The sequence below is a fragment of the Emydura macquarii genome, unplaced genomic scaffold (genome assembly GCF_026122565.2).
Source record: "Emydura macquarii macquarii isolate MOO-44397 ecotype Brisbane River unplaced genomic scaffold, CSIRO-AGI_Emac_v2 contig_561, whole genome shotgun sequence".
NCBI lineage: Eukaryota > Metazoa > Chordata > Testudines > Chelidae > Emydura > Emydura macquarii.
The window spans coordinates 11,408,445-11,426,667 of NW_027130698.1; the positions used below are offsets into that span (position 1 = coordinate 11,408,445).

Below are 18,223 nucleotides of genomic sequence, written 5' to 3' on the forward strand. Positions count from 1 at the left end.
AGCCTTGTCTGCACTGGGAATACTGGCTGTTGTTGGCAATGAACGTCAGCAACAGGTACAACCAAAACTGTGGTGAACAGTTTAACTGCAAGTGTAGGACAGGACAGACAATATTCAACACAATCATGGCTTCTAAATTGGTGAAGAATGATTTGTTCTGGACTTTGCTTATAGTTAAACTATGATCACACTAGGTTCAGGTGCAGCTATTACTAGCAGTGGGAAACTTGTCTGCTGTAGTCAAAGCTTAAGAATCCAATGATGGAAAGTAATGACAATATAGCCTTTGATGGAAGGATATTTATAGTACATGAACTAGAAATGATTTCCATGGATTACTTGTAAAAATTTTGAAGGATTGTTCCACTGTTAGCAGATGGGAAATGTCTTGCACTAATTCTCTCCTTGTAATTGAAGAGGCAGTATTACCTCCCAATATTGTTAAAGTAAACCCCAAAAGGTGGCAGTCCTCTGTTTAATACTTGGGTACTTGCTCAGATCCATTTCAGCTGTGTTTGCCTGTAAAAGATACCATGATAATCTGCATAGATTGGGCTAGATGTAGATGAGGTGTGCAGTTGAGTACTTTCTGGGAAGTACATGTGAGAGAGATTCCTGTTCAAGCAACAATCAGGCAATACTACTTGGTTCTAGACTTCAGTTTAGTTACACAAAAATGAACCCACACTGACTGAACATGAGCATCTTGGAACAATGTTTGCATCATATATTGTACATGTCAGAACTTTACTAAATGCTGAAGGGAGGCTACTTGCATTAGCCCTGTCAGGCCATGTCTTTGCTACTCCAAAATTCAGACCGCAGAGACGTGATAGCAGCATGCACCAAAGTGCTGCGCAGTAACACAGTCCTGTTTGAAGAGGACTATGTTCATGTGAACTAGGTTAGTGCATGCCTGCTGCATCCACATACGGGAGTTACAGTGCAGCATTTTGGTGCTCACTGCTATTCACACCCCTGTAGTCCAAACTGTGGGGCAGTGTAGACATTCCCTAAGATGGGCTTTATTTGGGTTAAGTAAAAAATACATCATAGAAATTGTTTTGCTTCAGTATTACTGTATTTATGGCAACTCTGTACACTTTTCAGATAGTACTGTATTTTCAAATATCAGATTATAGCTTTAACATGCTTAGCAATTAAAACTGAATAAAAATATACAGAATGAGGCTGGCTAAATCCAAATTTGACTTCATGATTATTTCTGTATATTTTAGGTGTGCATGATAGTGGAGAGACCAAAAAAGAGCTACTCCCTAACCCATTCAGTTTAAATTCTAAAGCCCTGATCTCTGCAAGAGCACAAGGACTTGCTGTGTGAATCGGCTTTTAGGATTGGGGCCTAAAGTTAGACATGGCACAAAGGGAGATAAAGTGAGGGTGTAGAAAATGGGTAACAGTGAAAGAAAATGAGATGTATAAGTAACAATAAGCATTTTATCCATTTTTAAAACTATTAATGTTAAGGAAGGGAGGTCAGTGATGACAGACTAATCAAAGAGATGAGTTTGAAATCAGTGTGAGTAATAGAATCCAGGTCTCCTGAGTCCCAGTCAATGCTCTTACCACTAGAACACTCTGCCTCCTTTCAGAGAACTGCTATAAGCTATACTAGTAAAAGCATACTTTTGCTGGAATAAGAAGCATCTATAGTTAGACTTTTGGCTGACTGAAAGTTATGGTAAAACTATTTGCACACAGACATCGTAATCGTCTTACATGTGCAGAACAGCAAAGGCCTACAAACAATGCTATATGCTTGCATGAGGCTCTTTGAAAATGTAGCCCTTTACTGCCTTTGTGATTTTGGCCACTGGAGGGGCCACACAGAGATTGCTCAGTTAGGGCAAACTGCAAAAAATGGGGCAGATGATCCCCCAAAACTGGTGGTTATTCTAATAATTAGATTCACCAAGCCCACAACGAAACAGCTTCTATATACCTTGCTGGTTACCCAGAAGCCAAAAACACAGTTCCCTCTAAGCAGACCAGCCCTGGGCTCCCACCCAGACAACCAAGTCAAATATGGTGAGGATTACTGAAAATCTTGTTCTTCATGTATAAAGTTCTACCACTCCCAGAGGATCAGACCCATTACCCCCGGGATCAATGAATATTTCAGATCTTATCCAAATACACGCTTTCAGCCAGTTCTTACTAACTAAACTAAGTTTTATTAAAAAAGAAAAAGAGAGAGTATTGGTTAAAAGATCATTCATTATACATACAGACATGAATAAAGTTCTTAGGTCAGTTACATAGTAGAGATGATAAGCAGCTGAGTTACAAAAAGTTCTTTCCAGAATTAGTTCATAGGTTGTAATCCATATAGGCAGTTCATGTGTAGTCAGTATAATTTCTTCCATGAGAAATAGCAGGGTGATCCAGACTGAAGCTGGGACCTCAGTCTTTCAACTCAACCTTTCCCTGTCAAAGCTTAAGCGTATCTGAAATAGAGAATCAAGGGGTCCTAGAGTCCTTTTATAGACCTCTGGCAGGCTTATCCATAGCCTCATGACAGTAGGTATTTCTTAGGTGAACAATAGGTAATAGCACTGTGGCTTTGAAGTAAAACCTCCCATTTCCTATATACAAGCAGGTAATTAGTTGCATTCATCAGTATAAGGTTAAGCAGTTCATAAACAGTTTACTACAAACTTCAAAGAGAAATATAGACAATGATATTACACCCAAATTTCATCTAAATGTTAATATCCCCTTTTGATCTCTGAATTAAGAGAATATACTAACAGATGGGAACTGTGTGGTTACATTGTTAACCTTTAACAAGATTATGGGTAAATACAGGCCATTATAATTAGTATTTACTTCTAATTCTTTAACAATACAAGTCTACATTTCAAAGCTCTAGTCTATCTAATGTGGCTTGGCTAATTATCTACAAGGAATGGCCCTTATTACCAATTCAATACTTTTCTAATGTCTTTAAAGGTTGAATTTGGGTCATTTAACTTGCTAGTGGCTTAACCCTTTCTGACTCAGTGTTACTGCATCGTTTTCACCATCTGTACAATTGTGATGATGATACTTTCCTACTTCACAATGGTGTCCGGACAGTTTTAATTAATATTTACATTTACATAATATCTTTGCTCACAGAATCTTAAACACTTTACAAAGTTATTACTGTCCTTTAATGGTGTGAACTCTTTTGCTTTTTTTAAAAAGTAGCATGCAAAGATTATCTGGCCTAACCTGGGTAATAGCATTGTAAAGAAAACACTGTATGCACCAAGCTGGACAGTTCCTCTATACGTACCTCTTCACTTCAGTTGACTCAGGCTGTTACTTGGGTGTTTCCTGTAGGCTCCCACTTGTCCACATACATAACCTTTTCATCTGAATTTAGTGATGCTTTAAATCCGAGCTGGCTGGTCTGACTGGGGGTGTAGGTTACAGCTCGAGTGCCACTTTCACTCAGGCTAGTAACTGGCCACTTTGCAGTGAGAACAAAGGCTAAATCACTCAAGTACTGATAGTCCTCCAGTGCCTTCCCACAATTGCTCCCATGTGCCCAGGACAGACAAGTTCTCCCACACTTCACAGAGCTCATCTTACTGCATGCGGCACAAAGAACGATGGGATGTGACCCAGAATCCTAGCAATGCACATGGATGACTGCAGCACTAAGGACATAGTGACTTGATTTGGGATGTTCATTGTGGCTGGTCACACCTAGTCTAGGCTGACTTGGGTGCTGAGCACCTGAGTTGACTGCAGTGAAGACATAAAATGGTCCTGTCATAGGATCAAATCAGTATGTATAGACAAAGCTGTGTTTAGGCCTGTGAGAATTATTGTTAACAAAGAAAATGTATCTGAGCTCATATTGACAAATAAAATAAATTTTTGTACACAGTCAGTGCTCTGAAGGGTTAAGTATTGTATTTGGAAATAAAATTTAGACTTTCAGCTACGTGGGCATGTCTTTGTCCTTGATTTTCAAACCATTGCTATGCTTAGCTGCTGTAGATATATGCACTTGGTGCTATTACCAAATAATCTCCTAATTTAGTAAGGTATCTATTATCACATTTTACTCTTTCTCTAGTGATCTAGTTTGGTTTGTCTCCAGTACAATAATCCGGTATATACAAAAATAAGCACACAGTCTTTTTTAATTTATTTAAATTTAACTATAACCCCAGACTCAGACAAATAAACTACAGTATTTGTTTGCCTGAAAGCTATTCTAGTATTTTTGGTCACGTGCAAACTTCTCCACTAAAAATTTGAGATGAACTCATCTCACCTAGGCTCTTGAACAAAACAAAAAGCCCTAAAACTAATAAGAAGCTTGCTGCTTTTACACAGGTCACACTGCTTGTGTTATACTCCTTCCCTTACTTTGTGTCAATCGTATCTAGTTAGACTGCAAGCTTTTAGGGGCAGGGACCAACTACTGTTCTGTTTGTACAGTGCCTAATACAGTAAGCCATATTCTTAGTTGGCCCTAGGCACTACTGTACTACACATTAATAATAATAAACAACCTTAGGGTGTTAACCTCTCTCTGTCAACATTTAACTGGACTGGTTTGAATTGGAGACCCAACTACGAAAGGCTTTGTGTCATATTATTAATATCGTGTTTCCTTCTGTCCTTTGAAGTACTATTGACTTACAGAATTTTGATTTGTTGTTGTGAAGTCTGTGAGAAGACAGATGACTAAAACATCTTACTCATTGTATACCTTTAGTTCTAAGCATTGCTTAACACTGGACTTAATGACCAAGTACTATTTGAAATCAGTCCAAAAACTTATGTAAGATTTTAATTAGAAAAATAATATGGCAGCCAGCGTGTCATTGTTTTACAGCATTTATTGGCCAACGTAAGTGTTGGCTTTCTTCCTCACGAGTGCTGGTATCTTCCATCTGCTTGTTTAAATTTCAATTTGTTCATTTTTTATCTGTAGTTACAAAAAGTTTCTAGAAATGTTTATGAAACATCTATTTGAAATAGTCTTCTTAACTGAATGAGACTCTGATATTAACAATGAAGTAATTTAATGCAAAATGCTGCTGTAGTTTAAGTTGGGGAAGTACTCTTGATAAAGGCCTTGTTTTTCTGACAATTACTGATAAAACTAACTTTGGAGATTGAAATTTCCTATGCTTGTCCTCAGTCCGAAGTTGAACTCCCACCCTTCCTTTCAGCTCAGCTACTTTTTAATTACATACACACAAACCAGGATGTACAGTACTAATACAGGCTTTAATGTGGAGGGTCTGAAGCTATTCAGCCAGGTTCAGGGATGTTGTGAGAAGTTAGTTTTCACCTTAGCTTCGATCTTTTTTTGCCAATCTCCCTGAAATTGCACAATACTGCATTTTAGGGTTGAATTTTTCTAGGAAGTTTGGAGTACATCATAAAAGTCATTTTAAAAGTAATGGGGAGAAATCTTGGCCCCTTTGAAGTCAATGAAAAAACTCCTATTGATCAAATGGAGTTAAAATTTCAAGCACGGTGTTTAAGTAGTCTCTGAGTTACTAACTTTCTGAAGAATTTTCTACCTTTAGTTTGGTTTATCATATCTCAAAAAATAGGTTGGCCTAGAACCTCCATGTGTTTGGCCTTCCTGAGAAGTTCTTTTTAACACTGTTTATTTGGAGGGGGAGCATTGTAGAGCACAATGATATATATAAAATGAGTTGTGATGGAGTGTATGTACAATATTCATGCTAAGGAAGATGCTAATTAGGGGCTTGTTAAAACAGGATTATACAAAGAAGGCTTTATTGGCAGAAATGTTGGTATCTAAGGAACTTTAAGTGCCTAGACTATTGGGCATCAGCGGAACAGGGTTTTGAGGATCTAAATTTTGGACTTAGGGGCCTTAAATCCCTTTGTGGCACTAGCCCATTTTGCTTTTACATAAAAAGCTCTAATAATAAAGAGACAGAGGTCGCTATGATGAGTGTCTGCTAATCAATCATCTTTCATATTAAACACTATCAATTCCAAAAGTGTGTATTTACTGCAGAAGACCTTAAGAAAGTAGAAGCATGGAACTGGTGAAAATCTGTGCAATACCCTAGATGCAGAGTTTGTTGAATTGATTAATTTGATTTTGTTTTCAGTGGCCTCTTCTGCATGTGAAAAGAGATTGTTTTCTTTATTTGGACAAGAGAATTCAAATTTGAGAAACCAATTGAGAGTCAAATAGAGCTCTCTTCTAGCTCCATTCTCAGTTCAGACCGCCTGTTTCCTCCACTGTACGTTCTCCTTGATCTCAAATTCTCCTTCTCCACAATTCTATTATGTAAATCAGTCTGTCAGTACCTAGGAATCGTCATCCTGGAGCAGACCATCAGTTTATCGTGTCTGGTATCCTGTCTTTGGAAGTACCAGATGCCACAGAGGAAGATGCAAGAAACTCTGTAGTGGACAGTTATGGAATAATAAGAGAGAAATCTGTTTTTAACCTCAAATAATTAATGATTGGTAAAGATAAGATTATGTCATGGAAGCCATGGATTCCTTGACCCTCCATGACATTTTCTGCTTCAGCCCTGGGGCAGTGAGGCCAGAGCTGTCAGCTACCATGTGGTGGGGGGACCAGGAGCTCCGAGCCACTGCAGGCCCCACAGACACAGAGTGCCCAACTACCACAGGAGCTCTGAGCTGTTGCGGGCAGGAGGGTCGGAGCCAGTGCTAACGGGGGGGGGGGGGGGGGGGCCGGCAGCTCCAAATCGGTAGGGGGGACACAAACCTCTTTGCTGCCTCACCTCCGAGCAGCCGTGCTCCCAGACATCATGGGAGGCAGGAGGACCTGGTGCTCCCACCTGCCTTGGGTGGCCCCTACAGCTCCCCTGAGCAGGGGCACGGGAACTGTCCGCCCCAGCGGCAGCAGGTGCTGCACCCCCCGCTTTCAGCAGCGCTCAGGCTCTCGTTGCCCAGTCAGCTTCATTTTGTCACAATTATTTTTAGTGAAAGTCAGGGATTTTTGTTCATTGCCTGTGACCTGTCCCTGACTTTTACTAAAAGTAACTGTGGCAAAACCTTAACCTTAATGAGGCATGTGGGTTTATATCTTTTGCCGTTTTATCTTATCTAGCGCCACTGTCGATACCTTTGCAAATGTTTAGCCCTTTTTTTGAATCCTACTAAGCTCTGGGCCTCGAGGTCTGGCTACACAGCAAAGAAAAGCCTGCGGCTGCCAGCAGAATCGGGCTCGTGGGGTGCAGGCTGCGGGGCTGTTTCATTGCTATGTAGGCTTCTGTGCTTGGGCTGTAGGGTCTTGCGCAGTGGGAGGGTCCTAGAGGCGGAGTGAGCTGGCATGGGCTAGCCATGGGGTTTCCTTTGCTGTGTAGACATAATCAATATCTTGTGCCAGTGAGTTTGCACTCTGCAGTGTTGGCTGTGTGCCTCTTTGCCTTTGCTGAAATCCTCATCCATGCTCCTTTTCTCCTTGATGGTCTGATCTTCCTTTATCATAGCCTCCCAAGCTGTAGCATGTGTAGAATGCTGATGCCTGCCTTCTCACATCTACAAAGAAGGGGTGACATGACCATGCCATCTTCAAACTATTTTACTGGGGTTTTTTATATACTTTATTTTTTTAATAATTGATTTTCATGCACACTGCTTCATCCTACAATTGCTATAAAGGTTGGCCAGACTTTGTATTTCTAAGCAAGGCAAAAGCCCACTCTTGGTTAAGAGCCTCCAGGAATGGCACCCTTTGAACAACCATGGAGACCGACAAGGTAGGCAAGTCATGGTTTCAGAATGATGTATACACATGGAAATGTGTTAGTAAGAGTCTGCAAGCTATTTTCAATTTCAAGTTGTTATGAAGTGGAAGTTAGGAAACGTGAGCTATGTAATGACCAAATCTAGGTGGCATCTGTAGCAGAATGATGGCTTGAAGACGCTGAGTTAAAATGAACCACAGAGACATAATTACTAGTATTTTATACTAGCTAAGATGTTACATGTTGTATAATAGAAATAGTAGGGGGTTTTGTTGTTTTTTTAAAGATTACTTTAGAAATAGTTCACTTGACTTTCCAAATGCCTTGGCACAAAAAAGTTAAGAATTTTTAAAATGTGCTTCTAATATAAGAGGACATGCCTTAAGCCTTGTTTTATGCTACAAAATATACCCATTGCTGATAAGAATAGCTGAATTGGTCCTAGTCACAGTTCGGACTAAGACAAGCTGTGTTCAGCCTGAAACTGTGTTTCAGCACCTGTTGTCACTAATGAGTGTGTTTTGTGTTGGTGTTTTTTTTTTTTTTTTTTTTTGGGAGGCGGGGGAGGTGGTAGCATGGATAGTTTTCTACTTGGAATTAGTTATGATTCTGCCATCACTGGCCAGCAATCAGTGCAGCTACGTCAGTACAAACTGCCAATGTAGACAAGGAAAGCTGCAATTTGTACCAGTTGAGATTACCTAACTTTAGAACCAGGTTAAACTCAATTGTTGCAAATTGTAGCTTCTTGGTTTACCCTTAGGTTTTGGACTGGCAGAGAGCACAGTAGTTTCTGTCCACTGATAAGGGTAGATAAAAAATTTTTTATTTAAATCATAATTTTTTCTTTTTAAAAGTCTGTTTCAAAATCTGAATTACAAAATATATTAAGGGTTAAAACATTTAAATAAAAAATAAATATGCTGAATCCATAAAACTCTTATTAAAAAATTGACTTAAAGGCTGCTTCTCTATATAAAGAAAAATCAGGGGAAAACATCTGATTTTTGAGGTCAAGCTTTATAATTGTGGCACAGTAGGTCATGTTCTGTATTAAGGGCTTGATCCGGGGGGGGAGCTAGGGCTGTCCTATTGGGTTCAAGAGACTGGAGAAGTCATCACAAGCACTGGGAGCAGCCTCTGGCTCCAGGAGACACCATCATGTATCTTATCAAGATCATCCACTGAGCCCATCTGAGTGGTCTCATGCTACTATTTTATCATCTCTCCCTACCTAAGCTCTGATTGGCTCAGTTCTCAAATTATGAATATTTATGACTCCACCCATCAGTCATCATTTTCTAACATACTTAAAATGTACAGCTAATAAGAATCTGCATAAGAATAAGCATATAATTGCTTAAATAATTGTATATATTTATAGTGTACCCTCCTAAGTAGCAGCAAGATGTACCAAATCTAGTGTAAAGGCTGTATTTAGTTGTAAATCAACATGTTTTAATGGTTATACCAACCAATGAGAGTGTGTCTTTTTTAAGAAAATAACTGAAGAACAAATGGAAAAGTTTATTAAAATGATGGTTTACATCAAGGCTTTCCTCATGGTGATTTAAATGATGCTGTAAATTGCTTTGATTTAAATCAGTCCACCTTGCCACTGAGGGCTGAATCCCAACTGTAGACAAGGCCTCAGTCTTGACTGGAGATTGAGGGCCAGATTCTAATCCACACTATCTGTAGATCCTAAATCCATGCAGCAGAATAACATCAGAGTTACGGTGGGGCAAATGAAATCATGATCCAGCACAATGCCTTTAAAGCTCAGTAAAATGATGCAAAAATCATTGTGGAAGTGATGTGGAAGTGGGAGCCTACTTTGGATATGTTGAAGGAGCTAGAAAAACAAGATGAATGCTATGTATTCTCTCTCTAATTGTCTTGTTCCTTCTATAATATGCAAAAACTTAATTATCTAATTTTTAACCAAACTATATTCTATACCTTGAAAAACTTTAAACTATATGCAATCCTTTCCTCCTCCTCCTTACCACACAAAATAAAAACTAAAAACAGAACAATTTCCCCCCCCCCTTTTTCTTTTCTTTTCTTTTTTTATTACAGTGAGCTGTTGCCTGGATTATTTTGCCTTGGGACCTGACATTGCTCATTAGTTACAGAGCACCTAAAAACCAAATACGTAGGCAAAATATTTGGAAAGCTGGCATTCTTTACAGGGTGTGGTGAAGACACACATCTTTCATGTGTGCTGCCAAAGGGCCGGGGTGTGACCTGAAAAAGAAATCCTACTTGTTTCATTGTAACATGTATTTTGAAGGAGGGGGTGGGTGGCCGTAAACTGCTTCATCATGTTTCTGTGTCTGACCTATTTTATAATGTGATCTAAAAAATTTTTGCATGTGCAGAAGTCAAGCTTGATGAGAGGAAAGTGTTACAGCTTTGAAACCAGACACATTATAAAAGGGCTAGCTATTTTAATGGTAAAATTGAACAAGACTTAATTCATGTTAATATGGGGAGGTGATGCTCTGATGGCTCATCAATCCATCTGTGGGACCTAAAATGGGAGGAGCCTTAATTGTATCTTGTTGTGAGGAGGTTTGTACTTAAATCTGCAGAGGAGGTTTCAGTGCTTATTATTGATGGGGAGTCTGGAGTATTGCCTTGACATGTTCAAATCTCTCTAACTAGTATTGTGTAGAGCTCCCTTTTTAATTTGGAATTGAGTCACTACCACAAGTCACAAACATGTTTTAGTTTTAGGCCAGCTCTACATTAGAAACTTGTCAGTATAGCAGTGTTGGTAAGGGTTATTACTTATTTTTAACATTTCTGTACTGCCCAAAGCCCTAGTGTAGATGCAGTTATACCAACAAAAAATGTCTTTTGCTGGTATAAGATGTGTCTATGCTAGGAGGGTTTGCTGGCCTACTTATAGTTTGGCTGTGGCTTAGTCTTTGTGGCGCAGAGTGATAATCTGGAAAAAAAGGTTTTTTGGGTTTTTTTTAAGTGAGAAATTGTAGGTGTTTATTTCTTGGTTTTTGTTTTTGCCATCCTACCACAGCTTTTTAGGCATTTTTATGTAGCTGACTTGTTTTCAATGTGAGATAAAGTAGTTGAGAATTTTTTATTGTTTAGCTTCAAAGACAGAAGATTCATTTCTTATTGTAACTTATCAAACGTAAAATAACTGGCCGTTAAGACTGTGTCCCAGACTTTTATTGTAGTCAATTGAGGTACACAAGACCAGGGCAGTACTCTTCAAAAAAAAAAAAAAAAAAAAAAGCTGAAAATGCATCTTTTTTTTGAGTGTGGATCCTTTACAAACATAATATAGATGTCCTCCACTTAGGCAGTTGTTTCCTGTCATTGAGGAACATGTCAGCATTTTAAAGGTTAAAACTGTATTATAACTGGTGTTATTGGTATAGAAATATATACTGTTATCTTGTTACTGTTAATTCACAACAAGTAAGCTATGCAATTTTTTTCCTTTCACAAATATGTCTGACTTGGTTGGGTATTAGACACACAAAGTGGGTGAGGTAATATCTTTTATTGGACCAACTTCTGTTGGAGAGAGAGACAAGCTTTCAAGCCACACAGAGCTTTTCTTTAGGTCTGGGAAAGATACTCCCCTGTCACAGTAAAATGCAAGGTGGATATGTCATTAAGTAAAATTCTTATTTCTAGATGTGCCTAGAAGAGTCAAATTTAAATTGGCCAAGAGTAATGTCATTTTGAGTTTTACTGGTTTCAAAAGATATGAATCTTCTGAAGTTATTTTATGCCTTATGATATGAATATTTGGTTCTTGTCAACTTCAGAACTTGTCCTTAAACACGGGCCTTTTCTTTTCATCTGAAGTATTCCTTTATATATGTGAATTGTATATGTTTATGTAACAGCAATCATTCTGTTTTTCATATTGTCATACACCGTGGCTTTGGGGCTGACACACACAGATTGTATTTCCTAGAATGATGTAGAAGAGCAGATTCTGGATTTGCATATCTGATGTCATATTTACTTTTTATGCTCACTTGTTTTTCAGATATCCTGCATGCTCTGTGGTTTCCTAACAGGGAAATTGGATTTAATTATTTATTTATGGGTATCTATATATAAATGTGCACACAGTATTTTGTATGTATTACTGAGTGAATAGGAAGCAACTTCAGGTTATTATATTGATATTTGAAATTAAACACTATGTTAAAATTTTAAGTGAAAGTAGGGAAAACAAATTCTCAAAATACCTCAACAAAATATGTTGTCAACTTGCTGCAAATTAAATGGGTTAAAAGAAAAGAGTTTTTAAAAAAAATCCTCTTAAACCTTTCTCCTGTATTTCTACTCTCACTCTTATAGAAATCTCTCTCTCCACTCCAGTCACAATGCTCTTCTCCCCAGGAGAAGAGCAGTATACTTTTCTTTATATTGTTTTCAAAAGTGAATTTGGAGCAAGAGGCTATGCTTACTCCCAGGGTATACACTGTGATCACAAATATGGCAGCTATTCTGGAGAAGGAAAAAACTTGATGCCCTGGAAGGGAAGGGCAAAGTTGAGAAGTGGGCAAACAAAATCTCCACTCTAATTTCCCTTTTCACTGGTTGATTCAATGTTTTCTGTGTGTTTTGGTGGGTTTTTTTGTTTTGTTTTTTTTGCCTTGCATGTAAATCTTAGTAAATCATTCCCTTAAGCTGAAATAAGAAAAGCTGAGGCAGCCTTCTCTGTTGGTATCAAAAAACTTTTAAAGTTCTGAGTACTGTATAGGAGCCATTGGAGAAAAGAGCTTTGCATATTCCCAAATTAGAGAGTGAAACAACCATACTGCAATTATGCAAATCTCTGCATGCTGATTTGCTTATAGCAACTGTCAGCCTCCCCAATCACATATGTATGTCTGACTAGGCAGCAGGTATGCAAATCAGACATTCAGAATAGATCAGTTTGCTGGGAAATGTAATTAAGTGTCTACCATTCTACTGTCTAGCTGGACCCAGGATGGAATATGGGGGTAGAAATAAGGTTCAAAGGGTGATATTAGGTATGCATTTACATGCTTTTCAAAATATATAATATTAATCATTTGCTTGTGATTTCCAGGCATCTTATATTTGTACTTTTTCTCAAAAACATAACCTCCCATCCCCTCAAATCACACAGTGTTTAAGACAGCTAGTCATACATTTGATTAGATCTGAAACCTCTAAATAGTGCTATCTCATTAATAGAAAAGTTTGTGTGAAGTCCACACAGTGTAGTGATCTAACTAGGGTGTATATGATGTTAAAATCATCATAACTGATTAGTAGGACTAGCCTCTTAAATTATATTAACCTAATTTCCCCAACATAGCTGTTATATACATTGTATTTAGATTCAGATCCTACACCCTGTTGGAATGCTCAGGCGTCTGTATAGGATACCACAGAAATATCTTTCTTCTAAGCTTCTGAGAGAAAGTAGCACCCATGATATTTTGGTAGTTAGGTACTGCAGACTTAGCACTATCATGTTAATTTATCAGAACGTGCCATCTCATTACAGAAGAACATGGTCTGTGGTTTTTAAAAAAATAAATTAAAAAAGCATAAATAAATCGGTAGGATTTCTGTACCACCTCCTATCAGAACTATGTAGTGTTGTTGACTTCTAATAATATGAAACATATTTTCAATTGAGAAGTGACTTTGTTTTAGGATATACTTTATTGGAATACATGTTAGACTATACAGAGAGGAAATGTATTGTCTTCTAACTTTTATTTTACTGTACAAATTTTGCTTTCATGTCTCAGGAAATTTAAGCAATGTTGCAATCTGAATTAAAAGATAGATACATTTTCCCCCCCTCCCACCTCTAGCATTTGAGGGGACATTTCTCCCCTTTCTCCGGCCTTTGAGGGGACATTTCTCACCCTTCCCCGGCCTTTGAGGGGAAATCTATTATGGGCAAAGTTCTGGGGAAAAGCCTATTAAGCGTTTGATGACCGTTGAAACAGTGAGAAAATAATTTTAAATCTGTGGATTTGTGAGGTGATTTAAATGGGAAAATTTAGGCTTTGTAAAAGTTGATTACAGAAGTCCATGTGCTTTGTCATGTATGGGTGAGTCAGGATAATATTAAATCTGATTGAGTTCTGATGGTTGGTAATGGATCTCCTTGAAGTTCAGATAAATCATGGGGATCAAGAAAGTTGTATGAAAGGAAAACAAGAAACATGACTCTTCCCCCCACCCCCCGAGCCAAATTCTGCCACCCTTGCTCACAGTTAATAAAATAGTCTCTTTATAGAGTAAAGTATTATTTCATTTGAGTAAGAATGGCAGAATATGGCCACAAACCAAGAAATGAACTCTGGTGGCATCCTCTCTTTCAGAAATGAATGTGCTGTAAGAATTCCATCAAAAATATACAGGAGAAGTTTGTTTATAAGCTTTTACTTTAAGTATACTAGGATATAGCAGCAGTGAAGCCAAATTGTTCTGGTATTCATGCTTGCTTGTGTTTGTCATTTGAAATTTTGAAGTGTTTTTTTACTGTAGTTGCTGTTTGGCTAGATGGGCGGCCTTTGCTGTTGTTAAACACTTGGAGATATATTTCTCTTTCCTGGAAGTTGTTTTTGTTTGAATGATTTATAAAAGCAAAAGCTTTTGCTGTATTTCTGTCTCTCTTCCCCGCATCCCCTGGTCCCATTTTACTGAGTTAATAGCATTCGTAGCATTATGCAGTTGCTATTAAACAGTAGTCATGCTGTTTTGGAATATTTTACAACTTGATTGAATAAAAATCCCATGTCCTATGCCCATCTGTGTTAACCAGATATACTAGAACTTGAGTTGGATCATGTTACGATTTTAAAAAGTGACTACAAAATGGGAACTTAATCAAAATATCTTCACTCCCTGTGCATATTCTAAGTCATGTCTGTTCACTCTACTGCCAAATAAAGAAGAAAAAGCTTGTATTACTCTTACTACAATTAACAAAACAGAGAGGCTGAAGTTCATCCTCCTCATGCTTCATCAGCAGAATTGCTTCGCTAAGTTTTAACTGTAGGCTCTTTGAGAATATTAATGATGTGTGAGCCAGATAGTGCTTTCAGATCCAGTCAGAGTTTGCAAGGCTAACATGTTACAGGTGAAAAATCTTAAATTGAACAAATTTGTTATGGAGTCTTCGGCAGGACATGCAGCCTTTTTGTGCTATTTTATACAGACAGTTTTTAAAGTATAACATATGTTATAACCTTTCAATATGATAGCCTAAGAAAATTTATGGTTTGCCCTTTTTAAATTTCCTAAAGAAAACAAATGCTATAACTAGTACTAGTAGTGCATGCACTCTCATCTGGTTTTTATAATTTGAGAGTATTCTTTATTTGTTTATTTTTTTCTCTCTCCCATTCACCCCCAGAACAAAATTGAATTATAATCCTCCAAAGGATGATGGATCTACATATAAGATTGAACTTGAAGGGATATCTGTTGAAATCATGAGAGAGATACTGGATTACATCTTCAGTGGGCAGGTATAGTGTTTTACAGAATTATTGCATCTCTCAAACTCTAATTCAGCAACACCAGTTAGAGATAAACCCCTGCTTTTTGTCTTGTCTTGCCATCCAAAAAAGGCAGAAATAGTGAACTTTGTGCTTTTAAGTCTTTGCTATAAAACAGCTTCTATGAAGTAATAAGCCACAATGCAGGCTACAGATATGAACCAAAAATAGATTGTGAGTACTTCACATGTGCTTCTCTTGCTCTGCTTAATATCTTGTATCCCAAGAAACAAACTTTAAATAATAAATGTTAAAATTAAAAAAACAAAACAAAAACCAAAACCCCCCCCCCCAAAACAACCCTACCAGTTTCTCCACTGAGTTGGTTTTAAAGCATGTGTGATTTTGATACTTGTGAAATACGTCTGGATTGGCAACCTGGGAGACTGAAGACCTTCACAAAACATTTTTCTATCGGCGGTGGTCCAAGTTTCCCTCCTTACTGTTCTGCCGATGTCCATCAACTCCAACCATTTAAGGCTGACAAAGGTTTTCTTTCTCCACACCCATTCAATCCTCCTTAGTCCCTGCTAAGGCTCCCAGCTAAACACAGATTTTAAATCAGCTTTTGTGTTGTCCATCAGGAACCAAAGTGACATTGGTGACCTGTTTGAAATTAATTCGGCAAACAGGCATCAGGTGGTATTGGTCTTGGTTAGCCGAAACCATTTTTAAAAATAGTTTAATCATCAAGGCCAAAATAAGGAAGAAAAAAGTGAAACTGGGGCTTTAATGTCTCTTTTCTTTGTATTTGGAACTACATATTGCTGTTAAACATCTTCCCAGATTAGTTTAACAATTTCATGGTTCCTTCAGACAAAACACCCTTTCAGATGCCCTCTACCCAGCTATCACCCTCCCTCTCATCAGTTAAGTTGCCCATCAGCAGTGACTTTATCCTTCTGCATAGTAGTTTCTAATCATCTTCTGTACCTGTTATGTTCCATTATAATATTCAGCCACTAAGAATTGTTTATGAAGTTATATCAGACAGTGAATGTGTGATTGTAGATGTAACTTTTTACAATAAACTTTTGCAGATCAGGCTAAATGAAGACACTATCCAAGATGTTGTACAAGCAGCTGATCTCCTGCTTCTTACAGATCTTAAAACTCTCTGCTGTGAGTTTTTAGAAGGTTGTATAGCTGCTGAGAACTGTATTGGTATTCGAGACTTTGCACTGCACTATTGTTTGCGTCACATTCACTACCTTGCCTCGGAGTATCTGGAAACTCACTTCCGAGATGTCAGCAGCACAGAGGAGTTCCTGGAACTGAGTCCTCCAAAACTGAAAGAAGTGCTATCCCTGGAAAAGCTGAATGTTGGAAATGAAAGATATGTATTTGAAGCAGTAATTAGATGGATCTCCCATGATTCAGAATTAAGAAAGGTTAGAGTGTACTAAATTAAGTAGTTTGCTTAGTAAATTGGGTTCACATTCTGTGCTTGTTTAAAATTACCTAATGGGAATACAGTGCAAATAATTTTTTTTTTTTGCTGTATTCTTGCATTTTTAGGATTTAGATACTACACCATCTATAAAGATGGAAAGTAGATTGGGGCTATTGAGCTAAAGTCTTGCTTATACTGTAGCTGCATCCTTCCCTTCTTGTTGCAGATAAAAACACTGAATGAAATAATACAGTTGTTAGTCTTGGTGTATTTGGTGTACGAGCTTATTTTTGGGTGAGGGGAAGTAACCATGGTTTGTCACAAGACCTGGAGACTTAAAGTGTGCTTTTTAAATAGTTTTATTTAGAAATTAAGTTGTTTTATCCATAAAATATTTTTTCAGTAATTTCTGTACATAAAAAAAATCATGTAAGAATTCCCTTCGAGCTATATTCTAAAGTATGGTGAACAACATTCTGTTTTTTGAAGTCTTTTGGAAATTTTGAATTTTTCTGGTTCTCTAGGTTCACCTGAAGGATGTCATGTCAGCAGTGTGGGTTTCAGGGTTAGATTCAACTTATTTGCGTGAGCAGATGATGAGCGAACCCCTAGTACGGGAGATTGTCAAAGAATGCAGCAACATTCCACTCACTCCTCCGCAGCAGGGGGAGGCAATGCTAGCTTGTTTCAAACCCAGAGGTTACTCCGAGTGTATAGTGACTGTTGGTGGTGAAGAAAGAGTGTAAGTATTCAGCATGCTACCGACAGAAATGACTTATACTATTTAAGCAATTAACAGGCAGATGGTAACATTCATAAGAACTAACAATAAAGAAGTGAAATTAATATTAACCCATTTAGTGCTGAACTAATTGGGCATATTTACAAAACTTGTTTTTTAGCTATGCCTTGAACACTCTCCTATTTGATCCATTTTAGAATGTCAAATTTCTGTAGTGAACGAGTTACTTAATTTAAATTTCTGAAAAACAATCTTTAATAAATATTAACATACAAATGAATAATATTTAATAGGTGCAATGATTGGCTGAGCGAGGTTCATGAGTCCTTATAATAGCATTGTGGTACTGAGCATTATTTAGTTCCACAGCAAATTTCTGATTAAAACATCCTCAGTGTTGATAGTTCGTGATCTAGAACGCCGAAGACAAAAAGTACTATAATGCTGGTGCTAGAAAAATTTTGTTCAGACTTGTAAACTGATTTGATGTGACAGTCCCGAATAAGAATAAATATAGAAAACTGAAACAAAACTTACTTAACACTGATCTGAAAAGAAATTGTAATGTTTTATTAAAATATCAAATGCCTGTTTTAGCATCAGGACCTATCTACAGTGCCAAAGTAGATTCTGTTTGTTACATTGAGAATCAAGGGGATGATGCCCATTCCCCACAGAGTAATAAATCCTTTCCTTCCTTAAATATTCTGTGGGGTTGGAAGGAGTGAATTGTTCTTTGCTGACCCAGCTCTGACCTTTGCTCACTATTGATTAAAACCTCAGTAACACATCCTGTTCA

General features: G+C 37.7%; 1 protein-coding gene across 1 annotated transcript in view; it reads left to right on the forward strand.

Moving 5' to 3' along the window:
- Positions 1–18,223, forward strand: part of GAN (gigaxonin) — a 37,592-nt gene that overhangs the window by 1,821 nt on the left and 17,548 nt on the right. Inside the window, exons 2-4 of the mRNA XM_067539955.1 lie at positions 15,145–15,259; positions 16,330–16,680; positions 17,207–17,424. Of these exons, the coding sequence (XP_067396056.1) occupies positions 15,145–15,259; positions 16,330–16,680; positions 17,207–17,424 (684 nt within the window). The remainder of the gene's footprint in view (positions 1–15,144; positions 15,260–16,329; positions 16,681–17,206; positions 17,425–18,223) is intronic.